The sequence below is a fragment of the Anser anser genome, assembly GCF_964211835.1.
Source record: "Anser anser genome assembly, chromosome: 2".
Lineage (NCBI taxonomy): Eukaryota > Metazoa > Chordata > Aves > Anseriformes > Anatidae > Anser > Anser anser.
Window position 1 is genome coordinate 118,952,773 of NC_139721.1, and position 21,484 is coordinate 118,974,256.

The following is a 21,484-nucleotide window of genomic DNA, read 5'->3' on the forward strand; positions in this document are numbered from 1 at the left end:
TAGAAAAATGCATTCCAGAACCGAGGCGGCTTTTACATCCTTAAAGACAGAGGATCTGAGACGCTGCTTAAGGGTTTAGTATTTGAACAGAAGCAAAATGAAGTCTGTTCCAATTTCCCTACAGCAAAACTTAACTTGCAAGAAAAGGATTTTAGTAAAATCTGACACGTGCACAAATGCACACATACCCCTTTGAGAAATTAATCCATATACCACTTCAGCTGTTGCACTTACAGGAGCTTAAAATGGCAGTTCATGCAACACAGGAAATCTGAGGGAATCACCTGTCCCCCTTCCCCCTTTCTTTTGTGGGAGAAGGGAAATGGGGATGTCACGCGCTGTATCACAGGCTGTTAGCTGGAGTCAGAGGGGTTGGATGACAGCTGTGAGGAGACAGGCATATCGAATACTTGCCCAGGCTTTGTTCTACTCTTGCTGCCTTTTGTGAGGTAGACCTTAAATAGCTGGTGATGGAAAAATTATTTGTACTGTACAGTGGCAAATAAGGTTTCATAGTGGTTTTCTGACTCTTCTGTGGTAGCCTAGATTTTTCTAACACTATTCAAAGTCTTACTCCTAGCAACATACACTTTCTTAGAGACTTTCTTGTGTTGAAGTTTTGTATTTCCTTACTTGTGTCTTCGGAAACAAACCAGCTGATGTTTTCTTCTAAGAAAACAGTTCCATGGAAGATGCTATTTTTGTGTGCTGCTTCCCTCTACTGGATGGAATGGAAACTGTTATGGCTGGTGAATGGATTGACCTATTAGGCTGGGCTGATGTCCTGTGTAAGACTTTCATTGTGAATTCAAAATACTTTTTAAGTGCTTTGTGAGTAGAATGGGATTTAGTTATTACCCTGAGTTCCCCGTAACACAAAAACGCTCTGGGCACGCTACTGTCTTGTCTTGTTCTCCTCCAACTCAAGCATCTCCAAGTATCACTAGTGTAGAAATACTGTGGCAGAGCAAAGGTTTTGTTGCTTTGCAGTTGGGAGTGGCAGGAGGGAGTTCTGCCTAATACTGTCGCTGCCCTGAGTATGTATAAGTGGTTTACATGTTTTCAGAAAACAGAGGATGGTTCTTGGCATGCGTAATGTTTTTCCACTGGGAGGGGGAAAGGTGGGGATGCTCTATTTATTCTCCATCGCAGCGATTATTGTGACCACTTCAGAGAATGTAGTGTTGTGTATGCAGGAAAAGTCTTCATCTGAAACTTGCCATAGATGACATCTCCAATCTGTAAGTGTTGGCAGATGGCTTCCGTTCTTAAGAGGAGCTGATGTGGACATTCTTCCTAGTATTGTATTGCAAAGAAAACAATGACACTTCCATCTAACTGTTAAAGTACAATTTGGAGCTTACTAGGAGGGATTGCTCTTCCTCTGTGGAGAAACTATTGTGAAGTCTTTGCCCATTGCTACTGCCTTCAACCACCTTTTTTAAATTGTCTGTTTTTTTCCTGTCCCTTTTTTTTGCCTTCAAGTCTTCATCAGACAGTGATACAGGTTTTTCTCTTCTAGGTACTGCATTTCTACTGTGATACTTGCTCTGTCCCCATATGTCGGGAATGTACCATGGGACGACATGTGGGTCACAGCTTTATCTACCTCCAAGATGCTCTTCAGGACTCCAGGACTCTTACCATCCAGCTCCTGGCAGATGCTCAGCAAGGACGACAAGCTATTCAGGTAAGATACTCCCAACTGAAGTGCTTGATTTTTCTCTTCTATTCCCCCACAGCTTGTTTGTTACAGGGCAAGGTGTCAGGCAAAAAGCTCTCTGCTTCTTCTGTCAGTCTTCTCACCCCTTCTGTTCTCCCAGAACTGACAGAAGTTGCTGTGTAGGTGAAAAAAGTGCTGTTAAGAATTTTGCATTCTTGCAGCGTAATCCTGTCATGCAAATCATAACATATATGAAGATCTGTCCAAACACACTTGAGCATGAAGCATTTTGAACCAAGTTCTGATCTTACGTAGCAGTGCTGAGCGTGTTTTTGTTTTTACAGTTGAGGCTTATTTTCAGATGTCTGTCTTGTCTGTACGGCATCTGTACTGTAACTACCTGTAAGTCTGATGTGTGTTCATGTTGCCACCAAATGTAAAGTACTAATCAGCTGTTTGGATTAGTGTGGAACTTCTAATCTGCCTGGGGAAGGGGTTGGTTATCTCTATACAAGGACTGCTCTGACTACACAGGTGCATACTGCATCCTACCTTGGCTACTTTACAATGCAAATATAAATACTGAGTGAGAACCAGAAGGATCATAGCACAGTGCTTCAGTCTACAGAAGGAATTTACACAGGGAATTAACCTGCTGAGGATATGTGGATAACTAACTTGTGCTGTGTAGTATCTAGTAATTGTAATGTTATCAGTAGTTTTCTTTGCAAGAAGAGGCTTTGGACAGGGTAGGCTTAGTGTGATGCTACTCTCTGCTCTACTACCATCTAGTTCTGTCAGCCTTAAATACTTTAATTTTGGGCTGGATACTCAACACTTCTATGTGAGATTTAACCATCAAGACCTTTTCTTTGAGTAAACACTACCAGAAGGAAGTAAGCATTCTCAACTGGATGTGCTTTCCTTGCAAATACATGGTACAGGAAAAAGCTTTCCATTCATCACTGCTTATTTCCAGTAGACGAGTATTTGGGTGGGTCTTTTTAAATTTTTTTACTAAATCTGTTAAATCTCATCCTCTGAAGGGAGTGGTCACTGCTAATAGCAGTGTTCCTGAGCTCTTTTGTGGTGCTACAGAGTTCCTGCGTACTCTGGGCAGGTGTAGGACTTGTGTATCTAGAGGGCTGGCTGTTCTGAAGTTGGGATCCCTTTCTGTGATGTGAGACGATAATTTCCTGCCTCGCTGATAAGTAAGAATAAACCCGAAGTTTTATCCTGTCATATAGCTATAACCTTTTCTAGGGAAGCTTGTTCAGTGGATCAGGAGCAGCTAAATTTTCTGTAATTTGTACCTGTGGGATGAAATAAGTATTGTGATGGTATAGATTTTAAACTGTTGATACCTCCCTTCAACTTTTGGTGTTAACAGCTTACATACACCAGAACAGCAAATGCAAAAGTTTTGGAACTGAATGGCTAATTTAAAACTGCATGTCAACACAGAATCCTGCAAACCTTACCTTCCAAGACTTGTTTTAAACTGAATTGTAAGGCTCTTAAGCAGAATCCATACTGAAACATTTAGCATGTCCCCAGAATGAGCAAGAAGGAAGGGATTATACTAGTTTAAAGAACCTCAGTAGTGTAGTGTTTTAAATTTCTCCAGGCTGTCCTGGACAAGGGCTTGTCTGTTAGTAATTAAATTACTGCTTTTGACCTCCCGGGCTCTTAATCATTTAACTGGTCTGGATAAATCATCTAAGTAGTGACTGTCTCTTGGAGTACACACTAGCAGAATAACACTGAGTATCACTCTGCTAGTATTGCAGGCATGATGTTGTGCCTCCGCGCTTCCTACTGGGTTTACTCTCCTCCTTTCTTCCCAGTTCTCTTCTGGCTTTTCTGTTGGAGGCTTCTGCTATTGTGATGAGCTGACTGCTTTATGATGGCACAGGTAAAGGGTGGGTGGCCATAACACTGCTCATGTAACTCAAGCAAATAGCTCAGTTGAATTACGCTTGTCTAGTTTTGCCATGGTCCAGATGCTGTCCATGCAGGTTAAGAGGCATCTTGGAAGTGCTAACTGTGCGATTTGTATGAAAAATTCTGTGAAATAAACGATGTTTTTCAGGAACTGACTTATTAATGCAGTGGTCCTTTTAATCTGGACCACTCTGCAGGGAAAAAAAGGGGTACTGAGTGAGCATATCTGTGACAAAGTTGAGGTAGTAATCTGAGTGAATGTGGGAAGACTACAACTCTGGTATTGCTACCTAAGTGACAGCAGCAGCCACTAGAACTGTGACACAGTTAAAGGCAGAGGTGTCTGACCCAAGGGCTGGTGCAGTGAGCCTGCTACACAAGGCAATTTTACAGAGCAGAGCTTTCCTTGTTCTTGGGACAGTAGGGCTGTGAAGCTATGTGTTTATCCCAGGGAGGAGACAGCATGTCAGCATGAATTTAGGACAAACCCTGAACTAACTAGACTCTAAATTAAAATAAATTGGCTTGAATGCTTTTCTTAAAGCTTGGAAGCAGTCTGTAGAACTAAGTGCCAATATAAGCTGCAATATGAGGAACAGACTGGCGTTCTAAGGCAGGTTGAAAAGTAATATGGTACAGTAACACTTCTGAGTGGGATTGTTTCATAATGCTGTATTAGTAACTTTTCTAATAGGCTAGGAAAGTGATACCTCTTGGACATGCAGTGTTGAGGATGGATGAAGAGGGGTGGCTGGGAGGAAAGGGAAAAAGGTGGACTCTTAAGGGCCTTGCAGGAGAGGGGAAATCAAGCCAGGAGTCAACTGGCTGGAGAGTATCTGGTTAACCAAAGTTGAAGGCTTTTAGGAAGAAATGTTTATTTAAACTCTTCCTGTGGCTTTGGAGGAAAGATTGTTTTTCAGACTTGGGGGGGTGGGGTGGGGGGAATTGCTGTGAGTTAGGATACATTTCAGGACTGACTGACCAGATCAAGCTTCAGTGAATCAAGATGCTGAAAAGAACAAACCTGACTCCTCAAAGGATTCAAATTTCTCCAAAACAAGCAGTAAGCCTGGCAACATGAGGCTTGCTTTCCCCCCCCCCCCCCTTATTGATTCTGCAGCAAAGGAAAGCTGCTTGCCTGGTGCTGCCCTGGTCCTGGCTTGGAGCGTACATTTCTAAGCCCATCCGCAACACAAGAACTTGTGCATGTGTAACTGAGTGGTGAGCCGATCCAGCTGAGAGGATAACCTTTCGGTAGGATTACTCTTTTGGCTGAGTCAGCTCCCTAGGCTGGTTCACTACAGTGCTACAGGGACTGATGATGCCAGGAGTAGAGCAGAACCCCCCAGCCCTGTTGCTTGTAGGACCTCTTTCTGAGCAGGCATATCTCATCAGAAAGCTATCCGCCTTGCAGAGATAATTTTCTAGCATTTTCAGTGACTTGATTCATATAAGGGTCTGAAAGCTGAAGCTGACATCAGATTAATGGGGTGGGGGTGTCACACTGGACTGTTCCCTTTTGATACCCATCAGCTTGTCCTGCTGACTTGCTTTTACCTTATCAGAGTGCACACTTAGCTGTCTTCTTTCAGAATTTTTTCCAAGGAGTGGGCCACAAACTGAACGTAAATCTGTTATGATGATAGATAGATGGCTTCTTCAAAATGTCATGTTCTTAAAATACATCTATACATGTGTAATTGTATATACGTATGTATGTGTGTGTAATTTAATGCACTTGAGTAACAGTAAAGCATTGAGTGCTTGCTCCCATTTAGGGTTAATTTCCAGGTGAACATGTTAAAATACAGTTTGATCTTTGTATGTCAGCTGTCTTAAAAATAGCTATTTTTTTTAATTGTAGCTGAGCCTATGGCTGTGTTTGCTGGGGTATTTGGCAATGCTTTAATTTAAATGTGGAAGCCTGCCATGGGACTGGTCATTAGCAGAGCGTGGAAGGAAGTGACTTGCCTTCCAGCATCAAACGCTTGATATTTGGTAAGGAGGGCCAGCCATTAAGGCAGTGTCTCTTCTTGCAGGAATAAATTAGGGGGAGGTGGTATGAAATAGATGAAGTGGACCTTGAGCACCTTCCCTCCAGAGAAGGGGGGAGAGATGTAACTAGGAAACTTGGTCCTTCAGAGGAGGAAGCTGATCTGTTATCCTGAGTCTCTGTCCTTCAGTGGGAGCTTCCCTGTGGGTTCCCATATGGAATCTGTGCTGCTGCTGGGAGGCCGATAGCTGAGAAGGATGGCACTGCTGTGCTGCAAGGCATCCTTTTGGTGTTATCACACTGAGTAAGCTCAAACACCCCAGTGCATGGCTTTGAACTCAGGCTTGCCAGGTGGAGAATCTAAAAATGAAGCCTAGCAAACAAAACAGAAAAGCACAATTGACTCTTTCCAGCAGCCCAGATGAAAGGAAATATAGAACAGAATACAATTTCACAAATGGTCAGTTAAGTCCTTAATGTAAATCTAGCCTTTATATCAAGAGGCTGAATTTCTTTAGGTACTCGTTATTTTGCACCTTGTTTTAGTGAATTTCTTAGTTTAATATACAAGAAGAAAGTTACCAGGGAAGACAGACTTTCACGTTTTAAGTCCATGGTACTTTACATTGTAAGTCCATGCTACTGCTCTACCTTTAAAGTTTAGGCAAAAATCCCGTTACAACTGAAGTGGTTTAGTTTGTCTGCCATGAGCTAACCTCAGCAACATGAGGCTCTAGCCCTCCCTGTGTCAAAACTCTTCCAGATTCCTTAACCCCTTTAAGTGAGAATATCTTAGTTCGTTCACACTTCTCACGATGAACTTTAAAATTGGCCCAATAACTGATTTGCGCTATGGCCACACCAATATTACTTCAAAGCAACTGCAAAGCCTATTTATCTTAACATTCTTACTGTAGCTATACTTTGTATAAGATCTCCAGTTAGTTTCTGTAGTAGAGGAACACTAGGAAGCTTATATCCAGTTCTTGATGGAGAAAGCTGGCTGTTATGGCCTAAGCAATTGGAAAAATCCTGTAAAACCAGCCCTCTATCTGTTTTCACTTCCTTGTGGTAACAAAAAATATTTATGGGTGGAACACCCTTAGCGTGTGGTAGAAGAGGGCTACCCTGAGTTATGCAGAAAGACTTCCCTAGGTTTTTTTAAGTTGCTTTTAAAGTTTAGAGAGGGTTTGCCAGAGTATCTCAAAGCTTTTCTTCCCAAGAAAAAAGCCCCTCCCCCCCATCCTTTAAGTAGGATAAACTTGCTCTTAAGTTCCTTAGTGTTTAAGGTTTAAGTCTTCCATATTGAGGTGGGTATTTAAGGTTCTTTATCCACTATCTGTGAAAGGACCTTTTAAACACTCATGCAAGCTTAGCGTTGATGGTTAGCAATTCAATTACCATAAACCTCCTTTACATGTTGCATGGTGTTGCCACAGTCGTGTTCTACACAGTGCAGTGTTGTACAGCTGTGTTCAAACAGATAACTTTCTGAACTGATCAGATGCAACATCATGGCTAAGCATCTGGATTAAGAGGCTCTTCTGTTTGAGACCTAGGTTGGCCTCTTTGATTAATTGTGTACTGTGCGGACCTAATTGTGAGTGTACCCAGATAACTAGGGTAACAGGCTGCAGAAACTCATACAGTGAGGGTTCTCACTGAGTGTTGCACACTTCTGGCCATAACTTTTAAAAAGTGGCACTAGTGAAAACTTAAGCAGTGATTTCTAGAAAAATACTTCTAAATGTGTTATAGGAAAACTTAAGTTAAGCAAAGATGAAATTCCAGAAGGCTTTTCATTAACATTAGGCTCTGGTTCCTGGTGGAACCAATTCTTAATGTACAATAGAAGATAAGAAATCTGGAGAACTGCTGAAAACAGAAAATGGCAAATCCTGCTTTGGGGCCCTCCACAGTCAGCCCGGATATCCAGAAACGCAACCGAGTTCTCATACTACTTCTCTGCTTCTGACTCCTGCAGTCAGCTCCTCGTGACTTTGTGCTGCAGAACCAGTTGTCACATCAGAACCGCTGTAGCAAGATCATTACTGGAAGTTTTTTGCGGGTTGTTAGATGTAGCTAAAGGGGAGCTCGCAGAGGTGTCCTAAAGGGCACCAGGGATTCAAAACAACTGTTTTTGCCTTTTTACTCAGGACAGGTTGGAGCATATAGAAACTAGCCAGGCACATCTGGGTTTCTAGTGTTTCCAGTTTAGCCCTGAAAAGGAATGTTTGAATTAGCAGTTTGTATGCAGGTCTGGCACCCTGGCTGCCAGTGACACTTGTCACTGATGTGTTTGTGCAGAGCCAGGACTAATATGATGTAAAATGCTGTATGAATTGATAGGTATAGCTACCTTGAGGGTTCAATGGAGTTGTCTTTTTCAGCTTGTACAAAATGTCCGGAGACCAGGAGACTTGTGCACTTAATAATCCTCATTAAATGCTTTGTAATCTGAAAGTACAGGTAGTACTGCATGCCATTGTCCTATTCCGCTGAATGTGTGTTCTGTGTTGCTTTTTGGGTAGGTTTATAGAGAAGAACAAGAAATTCTGAAATGGGTTGGTAACAGCATCCAGTGATGGATGTTTGCAGGGTTGAATTGCATTCCATCGTGAAAGCATGCTTGTCTGCCCCCCTGGAACCTTGATTTGCAAGGCTTCCATTTGTTGTGGCTCTTAAACACACTCCGTCATTACTTGAATTTTAATATGACAAATTGGAAGTACTAGTTTCAGTCTGAAGTTTGCAAGATACATTGCAAAGTCCTTTCTTTAATTTTATTTTAAGCAACAAAAGGCATTGGTGACATCTGTAACAGAATGGGAAATATCTTGGTCATGTTACCTTGGCCCCTGGGTACTCACGTGAGTGCAAGCTGCAATTAGGCAACTTACTGTATCTACCAACAGCAGAAGCCATGGTAGTTGTAACTGAATTTGTGATGGGTAACTGAACTGGTGGATGGTCTCCTAAACACAGTCCTTGTCTCCAGTTTCTGAAGCATGTGAACTTGTTAACCGTTGCATTCACAAGCGCTGAAATAATTATGCTATGAAGCATGGCGTACAGGGTGCTCTTTAAAAGGATTTGTAAAAAGATCATGTGCCTGATCAGAACAAGAAATGCTGCTTCTCAGCATTGTTCCTAACAATCTGACCCCTCTGAGGACAAGTTCTGCATAAAAATGCCTGCTAAACAAAAGGAGAGATTTACTGTGACAGAGTTGTGATGCCTTACAGTAACTAGATGCCTTACAGTAACTAGAAAGTGCGAGGGATTTCCACGTAGTGAAGGCTCTCAAAAGTTATCCTTAAAGCTTCTAGTTCCTGCTTTAGGCAGGTAATTTGCCTGTTGCTCTTCTCCAACATACCACTACCTGCTGCCCTAGGCTGGTTAGCCTTCCTAGGCTGTTACAGCCTGTTTGGGTAGAGTGTTATGGGATCATGTGAATTTTCTAAAGCTTTGTTAGTGTTCCGGACAAAACTAGTGTTCTGGACAATGCTAAAGCTGTAGCATCTTTGCCATCCTTAGCTGCTTTGAACTGTTTAGGCTCAGACTAATAACAAATCCACATGCCATGAGTTGTTGGTAGACAATTTCATGCTATAGAGTGCAGTTCTTACAGAAAGCATTGTGAGGATGCTTTGCCAAACTGTAACCGGTTCCTATGGATGAAAAATCAGCATCTCCTGTTGTTCTGTTGTGATGGAGTTCTTGAATGGTAATTCAATTCTCTAATTTGGAGGGGAAAAAAAAGAAGCAGGGAACAACCCAGGTGATTCTAACCCAGAGCTGCATGAAGGCAGAACAGATGCGGCATGCTTCTCTTCCTGAGCCCTGTCCTGCAGAGGAGCTGTAGAGTAGCATTTCAGTCTTCCTCTGGCAGTTTGCAAGAGACTCCTCATTAAAGATCAGAACTGTTGTCCTCTTGTGTTGTCCTCTTGTTTTCTTAGGCTTGTCTTCATCTTCTTTTCTCTAGGGGCTAATGACCTGAAGTTAGTCTTCATTTTCCTTTCAGTTCTGTATTTCTACATGACCTGGAAACATACACTTAATTCAATAACTGAAACTTGTTCTAGAGTAATTACCTGGAATGAGGAAACACTTTTTATTTTTGTTTGACAGGTAATACTCCTGTTGTTGGCATAAATTAGATGCCGTTAATTTGCCCGTTCAGACTCTGAAAATACCAGTAACTCTGCTTTACATAAAGGATAACAAAAAGCCCTGTCTAACTTTATAGGCAAAGCTGGAACCAGGTAGTTCATGGATTATTGTATCAGTTTAATTCCGAAAGTGCATGTGTACTGATCAAACTGAAGATCTTTTCTGTAAGACCCTAGATGTGAAGCCCTTAAATTACATTTGTTCTCTTTATCAACTATCAAGACTGCATTTCAGAAGGTATCTTGAGTAACACTACACACAAAGTACAACTTAAATTTTTCTGCCAGAGCATTCCCTTGCCACCTAGTCTGAAATAGCTTAGGGAAGTTCTGAAATGTACCAGTCTTTCAAACCAAAGTGAGGAAAAGGAATCATAAAATCTATCAGAATTCCGCATTCAAAAACAAATAGTCATGGATGTTTCCATGGCTTTCAGTATGCAATGTGGAAAATGAAGTTGAGTTTTCTCATCTGCCAACAAGTAAAATTCTTCCTTGTCAAGCCATCACAGTGGTGTGTATTGTTGGTAGGGCGCTGGATTTTTTGTGTATGTCAATTTTAACATCTTTGTCAGTAACATGGACAGTGGGATTGAGTGCTACCTCAGCAACTTTGACACCAACTATGCAGTGCTGTCAACGCACTGGAGGGAAGGGCTGCCATCCAGAGGGACCTGGACAGGCTTGAGAGGTGGGCCTGTGCGAGCCTCATGAGGTTCAACAAGGCCAAGTGCAAGGTCCTGCACCTGGGTCGGGGCAATCTCAAGCACAAATACAGGCTGGGTGGAGGATGGATTTGGAGGTGTTGGTTGATGAGAAGCCCAGCATGAGCTAGTAATGTGAACTTGCAGCCCACAAAGCCAGCCGTATCCTGGGCTGCACCCAAAGAAGCATGGCCAGCAGGGCAAGGGAGGGGATTCTCCCCCTCTGCTCTGTTCCTGTGGGACCCTACCTGGAGCACTGCATTCAGCTCCGGGACCCCCAGCACAAGGAGGACATTGGAGCCTAATAAATTTATTAAAAGAAAAAGATCACATCTGTTTTCAGGCTTTGAAGTGCAAAATGGGTGAAGGCCTGGTAAAACTTTAGAAGTGTCACTTTGTGCCTTCTCCTGAAGGTGTAGTTAAATGTCAGTTCTTACAGGTTTGGTTGTTCCCTAAATGTGTCTTTTTCTTTCCAGTTGAGTATTGAACAGGCCCAGGCGGTGGCAGAGCAAGTTGAGATGAAAGCTAAGGTGGTACAGTCTGAAGTTAAAGCAGTGACAACTAGACACAAGAAGGCCTTGGAAGAGCGGGAGTGCGAGCTGCTCTGGAAGGTATGTACTTAAACATTTGTGCTTGGTACACTTGAAATTGGAAATGTGTTCTTTAACAGTACAGGGCTAGATTCAAATATCTTTCCTTGGAACACTGAATTGAAATACCACTTCAATTGAAATACTGTTTTCTAGGAAGCAGGATGCTGGATTCTGGCACTGGTTGATTTTATTTTGGAGATATCTCTTAAACTTGTTTTTTGGTAGGAACTACTATATCCTGAGGCAAGCTCAGCGTCACAAGTAAGGTGGGCACCCCCCCTGCTGGCTCAGCAGCAATACATCACATCTCCAGTGCTGAACAACAAATAGAATGTCCTTCACACTTCGTTTAATGAATGTCCCTTTAAAACATTTTAGAGGTTTCTGTATAACTAAGTACGTAGTATATGGGCGTTCTTATAGAAGGATCCACTTCTCAAACACAAAGGAAAGGAGTAAAGCTGTATATGCTGTGTCCTTAGAAACAGATTAGTATAAATTTGGCAAGACTGGCTTTCTCAACACACCCAAGAATTTGCTTTATTGTATAAAAAGTGTAGCTGCCCCTCTGATTAATGAAACTAGGTAATATGGCAGGGTTTTGTTTTTTTTACTAGCAGAATAAAAATATTTCCCAGCAACAGTATCTGCACTCAAGTACTTTGAGTAATCTCAGACTCCTGCATTCACTTCAGCTGTGATAAATGTGCAGGGTGGGACGGTGGGGGAACACAACAACGGGGGAAGTACCCAGAAAGGTAACTTAGTGGTCATGCTTTTTTAGTGTTCAGCAGTGGTCCTTTGGGTCCCAATGCAGAACTGAGCAGAAACCAAACCCGCTCTTTCTGCTGTTGGCTTAGTTCTTTTAGACCAGCCAGTCAAACAAACTTCTCTGTGACAGCAAGATTGCTAAAATTGGTACAGGGGAAGGAGCAAATATGTGTGGCAAAGAGGTGGGAAAGCTTACAAGTAAATTTCAAGTGCTAGTGTAAACCAGCAGGTGCACTGGATGAAGTATAGTTAAAAAAAAAAAAAAGTCCTGTGTGGCCACTGCCTGTATTAGCATGTGCAGGCCAGGATGGCCTGTACACATGGTTGAGGTACTGGATGTCAAGAGGCAGTGACATTCTGCTAAATTATTTCTGCCCTGCCTCTTCTCCTGCAACAGACTGGAACAGTAATTTTCTGGTTTAATCTGTTGCCTGCAAAATGACCACTCTAATGGTAAGGGTTATTTCTTGGCTGTACTGTAGGCACAGTGAGATTAATCTCCTAAAGGAGAGGTTTGTGTTTTTGTAGTTCTCTTGGTTTTAGACATTCTTATAGAAACAAACTTGATAGTTACTGTCTGAAGGCTGCTTTCTTGAGATACTTGGATTGAGGGAGATAAGTTCACTTTCCACTCTTGGCCTTTCCCAAGAAACTTGGCAGCCTTTTCTTCTGAGGTATTACTAGTACAGAAGTAAGAGATGCTCCTAGGCTGTTTGTATCCCAGCATACGTGCATTGAAAAAAAAAAAAAAAGCCTGCACTGAGAACAAGTTCTCTTTGAGTTATAAAAGCAGTGTTTTCTTTTTATGAAGGAAAAATGGGTCTTGATAGCATACTGGTGTGAGAAATGATTCTAGCAAAAAAGAAAAAGCAGAATGCATATTTAGGCTTGATGTGAAGAGTGGTAGTGAATAATTCTAGGTACCAAAGCTGAGGTCAAAGTACTTATGCTTCCTCCAATATCTCACTAAAGTCACCAGTTTCCAAAAGATTACCAGTCATATTTGATACTTTTTTGGAAGCAGTTATGTAAAAACATTTATCCCTTAATTTTAAATGAAATGGCGTGTTTGTACATCTGTTAACTGCTCATTTTGTGAAGTCTGAAGACTCATTATACACTGACTTGTCCCTCACCAAGATACACTGGTATTGTTCTGCAGCCACACAAGTATCAGGCATAAAGAAATACATTTTTGCAACAATAAAGCAATTATTTCATTAATTTTACAAGGCAGGTGTATTTGCCAGATGTCAAAAGTGATTTTGACAAGTAAAGACAAACATGAGCATGTTTTTTAAAAACAACTAACTATTGTTGGTTGAGCTTCCAGCCCAAGTGGGGGCTGGCAGCAACTGTCTGTCCTTTGAAGTGACGTTATGGCATCCTGTTGTAAAGTAGTAGCTCAGCGTGACTGCCAGTATTTGGAAGAAAATATTAAAATAATTGGATCCTAAAAATTCCTGGAGATAGGTGTCTGATATTATCCAGTCCCATGGAAACAGTTTGGGCAGGCAAGGGAATGAGGAGAGCCCATATCCATTAGCTGATGCCAACTCAGCATCAGCCTTGTGTGATAACAGCCCACACTCTGAAATTCTTCTCCATTCTCCTCTTGGAGATGCCTTGGACTCTGCTCTTTATGGAGAGCTGCAGTAACTTCAGTCTTCAGAATCTAAATAAGATGTGCCTTCTGATGATCTGTCAAGTACCTTGCAGGTAGGGGGTAGAATAGCTTTTAAGGAAGCAAGTCGTCATTAGCTACTAAAGAAGCAAATCTTTCAAATAGAACAAATAGAATACTGATGCAGCAGTTCCATAGAGCAAGAATGTATGATTTTAACTGGAGGACTGGAGAAAACAATCATCTGAATTTGGATAAATAATTGCTTTTCCTCACTTCTGTTCTTTTGCGCCATAGTTTCTAAAGGCTTGTTCTACAGTTCATCTTATCACATCCTGTGTCAGCATCCTGCAATAACTACATAACTGTTTACGTAGAAGTAACATTAGGAAGTGTTTGGGTGTCATGGGTTGTCTTTCCCTGATAAGTGTGCTTTTCTTCCCTCTTCCTCCCCTAAGGTGGAAAAGATTCGTCAAGTCAAGGCTAAGTCACTCTACCTGCAAGTTGAAAAGTTACGTCAGAACCTAAATAAGCTGGACAACACCATTAGTGCTGTTCAGCAGGTCCTGGAGGAAGGTCGTACCATGGATATTCTTCTGGCCCGGGACCGTATGCTGGCTCAGGTGCAGGAGCTGAAGAATGTGAGGGGCCTTCTCCAGCCACAGGAGGATGACAGGATCATGTTCACGCCCCCTGACCAGGCCTTGTATATGGCCATTAAATCAATGGGCTTTGTTAGCAGTGGGGCTTTTGCTCCTCTGACCAAAGCCACTGGGGAAGGCCTCAAGCGCGCACTGCAGGGCAAAGTAGCCTCTTTCACAGTGATAGGCTATGACCACGATGGTGAGCCTCGCCTTTCAGGAGGTGACATGATCTCTGCAGTGGTGATGGGTCCAGATGGAAACCTTTTTGGGGCAGATGTCAGTGATCAACAGAATGGGACCTACCTGGTCAGCTACCGTCCACAGCTAGAGGGAGAGCATCTGGTATCCGTGATGATGTGCAACCAACACATTGAGAACAGTCCCTTCAAAGTCATGGTGAAATCTGGGCGCAGCTACATAGGTATTGGGCTACCTGGGCTCTCGTTTGGCAGTGAGGGAGATAGCGATGGCAAACTCTGTCGCCCCTGGGGGGTTAGTGTAGACAAAGAAGGCTACATCATTGTGGCTGACCGCAGCAATAACCGCATCCAGGTGTTCAAACCATGCGGGACTTTTCACCACAAGTTTGGCACGCTGGGCTCCCGGCCCGGCCAGTTCGATCGGCCTGCCGGTGTGGCCTGTGACATCTCGCGTAGGATCGTCGTGGCTGACAAGGACAATCATCGCATCCAGATCTTCACATTCGAAGGGCAGTTCATTCTGAAGTTTGGGGAGAAAGGAACAAAGAACGGACAATTCAATTACCCATGGGATGTGGCTGTCAATGCAGAGGGCAAGATCCTGGTCTCTGACACAAGGAACCATCGCGTTCAGCTGTTTGGGCCTGATGGTGCATTTCTTAACAAGTATGGCTTTGAAGGGGCACTCTGGAAGCACTTTGATTCCCCCAGAGGTGTGACTTTCAATCACGAGGGCCACTTGGTCGTGACAGACTTCAACAACCATCGCCTCCTGGTCATCCACGCAGATTGCCAGTCAGCACGCTTTCTGGGCTCAGAGGGCAGCGGGAACGGCCAGTTCCTGCGCCCGCAGGGAGTGGCGGTGGATCAAGAGGGGCGCATCATTGTGGCCGATTCCAGGAACCACCGGGTGCAGATATTTGAGTCAAATGGTAGCTTTTTATGCAAGTTTGGCACTCAGGGAAGCGGCTTCGGTCAGATGGACCGTCCTTCAGGTATAGCCGTCACCCCTGATGGCATGATTGTTGTGGTCGACTTTGGAAACAATCGAATTCTCATCTTCTAATCTGTGTTTGAATTAGGAAGAAACTGTCTCAGGGAAATTCTTCTAAGAGAAAATGAAAAAATACAACGTTAATTCAAACCTACCTCATCTTTAATTTTTTTACAGATGAATGTACTTATCTTTTCTGCAGGGAGTGAGCCTGTAAAGTTAAATTCTATCTACCTCATTGTCCTCCCTTCCATCCCCAGTTTCTCTCCTCCTCCCCGTCCCAACACACTCACAGTTCAGAAAATTTTTACCTCTCCCCCCATGGGGTTTCATGCACAAACATGTTGCTGTGCACATTAGGTGGTTTGTGTGGTATATTCTGTAGGCTAAGCCAAAAAGGCGCTATAAGTTTTTTTAATGGAGAAAATGGTAGTAGGTATTTGTAGAGAATTTGTGTTCTTGACCATACTGCAGTTCTGTGGGTGGGGACACGGGAGGGGGATTTTTTTTTTTGAATTGCTGCTGCAGCAGAGAACTTTTTCCTGTTCTCCTTTTTATACCTCAGTGTGTTTGATTTACTGGTGAGCACAGTGTCTTGTTCCCAGGAGACTTTGAACTTTTTGTGAAAGTGAGTGGGATTCACTTGCCAGGAAGAGCAAGTTTGCATCTTTTTGGCATTTCTGTGTACTTTTCTGAAACACAGTAATCCAACAGCACAAAGAGAAGCTGATGAAAATGCACAAAAATTCTTTTGAGTTGAAACCAAATTGTTCATTTTAGTGGCTTAGTTCAGTTGTCAAAAAGTTTAGACAAAGCAAGGCTTCCTTTAGTGTAACTTGTCCTTGAGTATTTCTTTTTATTCTTTTCATCTGAAAGTTAAGTTAGTTTTAAAGTTTTTTCTTTTTTTCTTTTATCAGTATGTATGCCTGATCTGGATAAGAAGTTATGAGGAGCATTGAAACAGGGAAAAATCAAGCCCTTGATTTAATTTTTTGTGAAATGACTAGCTTTTTTTTTTTTGGCCCTCCCCATAGAGAGACTTTAAGGGGGAAAAAGTTCAATGGATTTGTTAGAAGTGGTACCTATTTCCAAAAGTAAGAAATAAGCACAGCTTTGGAGATTCAGGGTGAGTTTTGGAAAAATCAAGTCTCTTGTATTTAGAGGATTGCAATAACTATCAGTGATGAAACTTTTTTTCATCCTCTGGCTTTCCCAGGGAGCTGGACTGGAAAAGTCCAGAAGCTCTACTTCAGTATTTCAGGTGGGGTGAGCCTGTAGCTCCATGTAGCTCTTGCTACAGATCCAAATGAAAAGTTACCCGTTCCAGCCTAAGGCAAACTGTATCAAGATGAAACTTTTTTTTTTTCCAGGGCAGTACCAAAGAATTCTGTGTAAAAAAAAAATAAACTAATGATCCTTAAAAGCTTGGAGGCAGGGGGAAATTAGCCCTTTCAGGGATATAAAAAAATGCTTTTTTGAGAAGCAGAAACTTTCTGGGACAATAGATATCTTTCTAATAAATGAGGGACTTTGAGGCCCTGGAAGCTTTAGTTTTATTCAAATTTTTCAGTTCACATATAGCTGTTAGTGCAGGTATGGTCTCTGGAGTTGTTGCTTTATCCTCTGGATAAGGCACTTAGTGGCAATGGTTAAAGTTAGGGAGCACAGGGCTTTTCTGTCACTCAGTGACAGAAGGATTCATGTATCAGTAGTCTTTGCCTTGGAAATGCTATGGGATTTATATTACTGTTTGCAAGAGAAGATCTCTGAAGCATAAGCATGGTCAATGTCTGAAGGGCCTTTACCATCCTCTGAGGAAAGGGTTCATCCCTTTGCCAACTATCATGCACAAAAGTAACCTGAGATTGAAAGGCTCTCTATAAATTTGTGAGAAATCACAAGGTGCACTTTCCTTCTTGCTGCTTTTCCCCTCCAAGGAGTGTTAACTTTCTGGGTTTTGTAGAAATCCTGATGTGTTGCATATTGACTTCCTCCACTTAGAGGAGGCTTAAACTAAAAGACCAGAAAGAAACAGACAAATTCAATGAGATGGCAAAACCTTTTAAAAGAAGGGTGAGGAAAAACACCTAAATTAAATAACTGTGCTGCCTTTCAGCCAAAGCCTCAAGGAAGCAAACTCTTCAAGGCAGTATGTTTCAGCTGGGCTTAATCTTAGGATAGCATGTTTTAAAAACAGTCTTCAAAAGGATAATCTTTTATACAGATGTCTGTCATTAAGCTTGTGTGGCCACTCATCATATGGGTATGAGAGAAACCTAGTTTACCTTCAACTTCAAGTTCTACTTGTGTACGTGACTCCTGTCTTGGGGGTGGCCAACATTTACGGCAGATGTCAGTGTTTGCTTCATATTATTCAGTCCAAGAGTTATTTGCAATTTTGGGCTGTGAAAAGTAATATCTGCAGGATCTAGATACCAAAGAAAATTGGTTTTAAAAGCTTTAATGTTTAGTTTGCTGTGTCCTTGCATTTAACCTATCATGTCTTAATAAAAATGCCAGGTGTATTGATATCTTGACCTGAGTGGCTGTTGACGTTAGTGTGCTAGAAATGCTCTTTTGCTTTAGTGCTTACTGGGTTTCTTCTATGGGGCTGGGAGAAGGGAGTTGTTATCCAGGCCTTAAAAAAAAAAAAAGGCTAAGCGTATGTTCAGCATTGTTGAACAGAAATATTCTTGCCTTTTTCCAGCCTGCACTGTGTAGAAGGTGACACACAGAAGTTGCCCTCTGCTATTTGGTGTGGAGCCATTGCACAAACCACCAGTCCAGCTCTGTCAGGGAGAATAGCTAACTTTTAAGTTGTTGTCTACATAATTCGGTGGACTTGCTCACAAACCAAACCATTAGGCCTCAAGCGTTTGACTTCACGTGTTGGGGAGCTTTTTTTGTTTTAAAAACACTACTATTTAGCTACCCAAACTAATTCCTTATCTTTGTCATAGATAGTGCTAAGCACACTTGGTCTCACTGAAAAGCAGTAGTGTAGCTTATAAAATGGAGTGTTTTATATGCAATGAGAATGAGTAGCGATAATATACAAGTTCAATGCCAACATCAGACACTTTTTTAAAGTTCCTTATAGGGTAATATGTAGCTAATTAACAAGATTCAAACCTTGTCCTGTTTTTCCCATACATGTTCTCATGCTATGAATGTTCTAAGGTTAATGGCCCGGTATCATAATATACATGGTGAAAGTGTACAGAGGGAAAAAAAGCAAGGCTTTGAAGCTTGATTGCAAACCAAACAAGCCTAAGTGGTCAGAGTAATCTTCTGAACCAGTGGAGATGATGGCCTGGAGAAAGGGTAAGGTGAGCTTGTGCCTCTTTCTCTTAGCTCTAGCATTGGCAAATGAGATGTGGGTAACAGACCTGTCTGCTAGAACTCCCAAAGGAATTTCACTACACCAGGTTAAAACAGTGGCTCTCAAGCAAACTTTTTGCTTGACAATGTTATCAGCGGTCAGTTTGGCTGTTCCAGGTTCAGCCTATGAAACAATCTTGTCCCTTCTCAGTTAAGCAGGAAATTCAGTCCCAAACTGCAGCAGACACAGTACTTGATAATGCAGGTCCTTCAGATAATTCACTCCTTTTATTTAGTACCTTTAAGTAACTTGAAGCCCATAAACCCAAACTACAAAGAAATTTAGTGAATGAGGACAACACTTGAAAACTAATGCATATTGGGGCCAGACATAACCAAGCTGGGAGAAAGAAGAACAAGGTGACTTGGATGTGGCCTTCCTTTGTAATTGCAGGAAAATGGGCTCGGTCGTTTTGTTACAGTTAAACCAAAATTAATTTTGGAAGAGAGCAGGTTTATAGGCTTATCTGGCCATGTCTTTGATCATAAGACTTCTGTTCAGTTCTGGTTTAAAAGAAATTGTGCCAAAGTGTTTTGTTTGTTTTTTTAAAGGAGTGTAAGCCAAATGGTGCCAAAAGGTAAGAGGGTATTTAAAAATAGAGATATTTAGACACAGTTTGGAGCTGTATAAAAAATGAACACTGGTACTTGCGTTAGACAAATATTGTACCTTTGGTCTTTGTCCTTGGGAGTTTGAAACCCAGTTTGTGGTACAAAATGCACAACTAAAGATGCCACTATCTTTTTCTTGAAGTTCTACCTCACTTTGCAGAAGTTAATCATCTACCTCAATTTAGCATCAGACAGGTTTGAAAAAATACTTGAGAATCTGCCTGGGGGAAGGATTCATCCTGCTTTTCGGACAAGCATTTAACTGAAACAGATATTAAATGTGTACAATATGGTGGCTTGCTTTTGTTTTTTTTTTCTGCCTGCCCATGGAAATACTAAGCTGCCCTTGCTAGAGAATCTGTAAATAAAACCAAATGTTCATATACTCTGGCAAACAGGACTGAGATACCTGAAACACTTGAGTTTGATCCGTTTTCACTACGAAGTATGGAAATGTAACCTCCTTTCAGTATTATGACACTACTAGCTGACATACTTCACATTTATTTGCAGTGTTCTTATGTCGATAAGACCTAAAGGTCTTCTCTCTACAAGAGAAACTTTTATGCATGCCTACAAGTATGTCCTGTTCCTGTGTGGAAAGACTAATGTTATGATTGCTGTAAACACAATGCTGTACCAAATGCTTGAAGGGAATAAGATACTGATTTTTTGACTTGGTGATTGTATTAGTAGCTTTCTTGACACAATGGGATTTTTTCCACCATGACAAGGCAACCAAGTTCCTATTCCTGGAGGGCGGTTTAAGTTCAGATATTCTCAGGAGAGGCAGTTTAAAACCAGTGTGTTGGGTTTTTACGCAACTTTAATGGCAACACGCAACGTGCCCCTTGTTTTACCTGTGGAGTAAAGTTGCAGAAGCACATTTTCAGATCACTGTATTGAAAGATCTTTTTTCCTCCCCACGTTCAGGGGTGACAGAAGCGGGTACAGAGACTCCCTAATAATGATAGGCTGTGTTGGGTTTGGTAAATGTTATGGTGGAAAATGTACATTGATGTCTCTAAGTGATCTTACGGGTTAACAAGCCAGAGTGGCATCTTTTTTCCATCATTGTTTAACCAATAATGGTTCTAAAAATGCTTTGTGTACCTGCATGGTCTTAGACCTTCTATTAAATGATTGTATCAACTTACAAACTCAGGTAGATAATTTTTTAAGCTCTTTTCATGGAGCCTTACTGACTGAATGTTAAGTGTCTGTGTAGTGATGTAGTTAAGTAACTTCCTTTTGAGCTACCAGACTAGTTTAAAAAAAAAAAGTCCTTTTATAGGTTTGTAGAGTACTTTTCAGACGACGTAGTAGTTTTTTCCTTCAGAGGGAGATATGTCTGTTTCTGGGTTTTGTTTTTAGTTTCTTTTCTAAAATGACTGAAGCTTTTAACTAGGTTGTAAGGTGTGGTTAGTCACCTAAGTTGGTGGGGGTATCTTACTGTACGTGACTCTTGTTCGTGCTGTGCATTACCTGTCAAGTGCTGCTGGGTTGGCGCGCCATCCGTCGGGTGTCAAACACATGCCTGCAGTGTGAGGCGCTCTGGCCTTGGTCAAGTAGAAATTGGAAGCCTGTGACAAGATGGAGGTCGCGCACTTGAAACCGGTGCGACAAACTTGGATTTTCTCCCCTCATTTAATTGACTGTATATGTATGGCCCCATCCAATAAAACTTCATTACTAGTGTATAACTGGTGTTGCCTCAATGCAGGCTCACATCGGGATCCAGAATGATTTTGTCAGCCCTTGGATGTTGGGCATCTTGAGACAATTGGTTTTGTAGTTTCCTGTTCTGCTGCAGTTGTTTCTCTTTAGTGATTAATCATGCTGCTCTCCTAATAATAATAAAAATGTCTCAGCAGGACAGACAGTGCTTTGCTTTTAATGAGCTGCTCAGAGCTTCTATATCTAATTGATAATGAAACAGGCTGTGACAAGAACTGCCATGCTCCAGGAAGGGCATCACATTTCTACTTGGACAAAAAGCAACATTCCTGGATGTGGGATGTTGAGTACTGCAGAGAGGAAAGCACGACAGGTTATGTGCAAACTTTTATGTAGAGTAAGTGAGCAAAATGTTAGAACTCTTTTTGTGTTAATGGAGGCTTCTGAATGTATCTCTGTGGTCCATAGGGAAGGCTGAAGGATGTAGCAAGGAGATGATGTATCAGCTACTG

At 41.9% G+C, this 21,484-nt stretch overlaps 1 protein-coding gene across 3 annotated transcripts in view; it reads left to right on the forward strand.

Moving 5' to 3' along the window:
* TRIM71 (tripartite motif containing 71) overlaps positions 1-21,446 on the forward strand; it is a 61,767-nt gene extending 40,321 nt beyond the window's left edge. For all 3 annotated transcript variants that reach the window (XM_083823166.1, XM_083823168.1, XM_083823167.1), the window contains exons 3-5: positions 1,523-1,690; positions 10,953-11,087; positions 13,923-21,446. In XM_083823166.1, coding sequence (XP_083679292.1) covers positions 1,523-1,690; positions 10,953-11,087; positions 13,923-15,374 — 1,755 coding nt within the window. In that variant the 3' untranslated portion in view covers positions 15,375-21,446. The remainder of the gene's footprint in view (positions 1-1,522; positions 1,691-10,952; positions 11,088-13,922) is intronic.
* Positions 21,447-21,484: the final 38 nt, after the last annotated feature.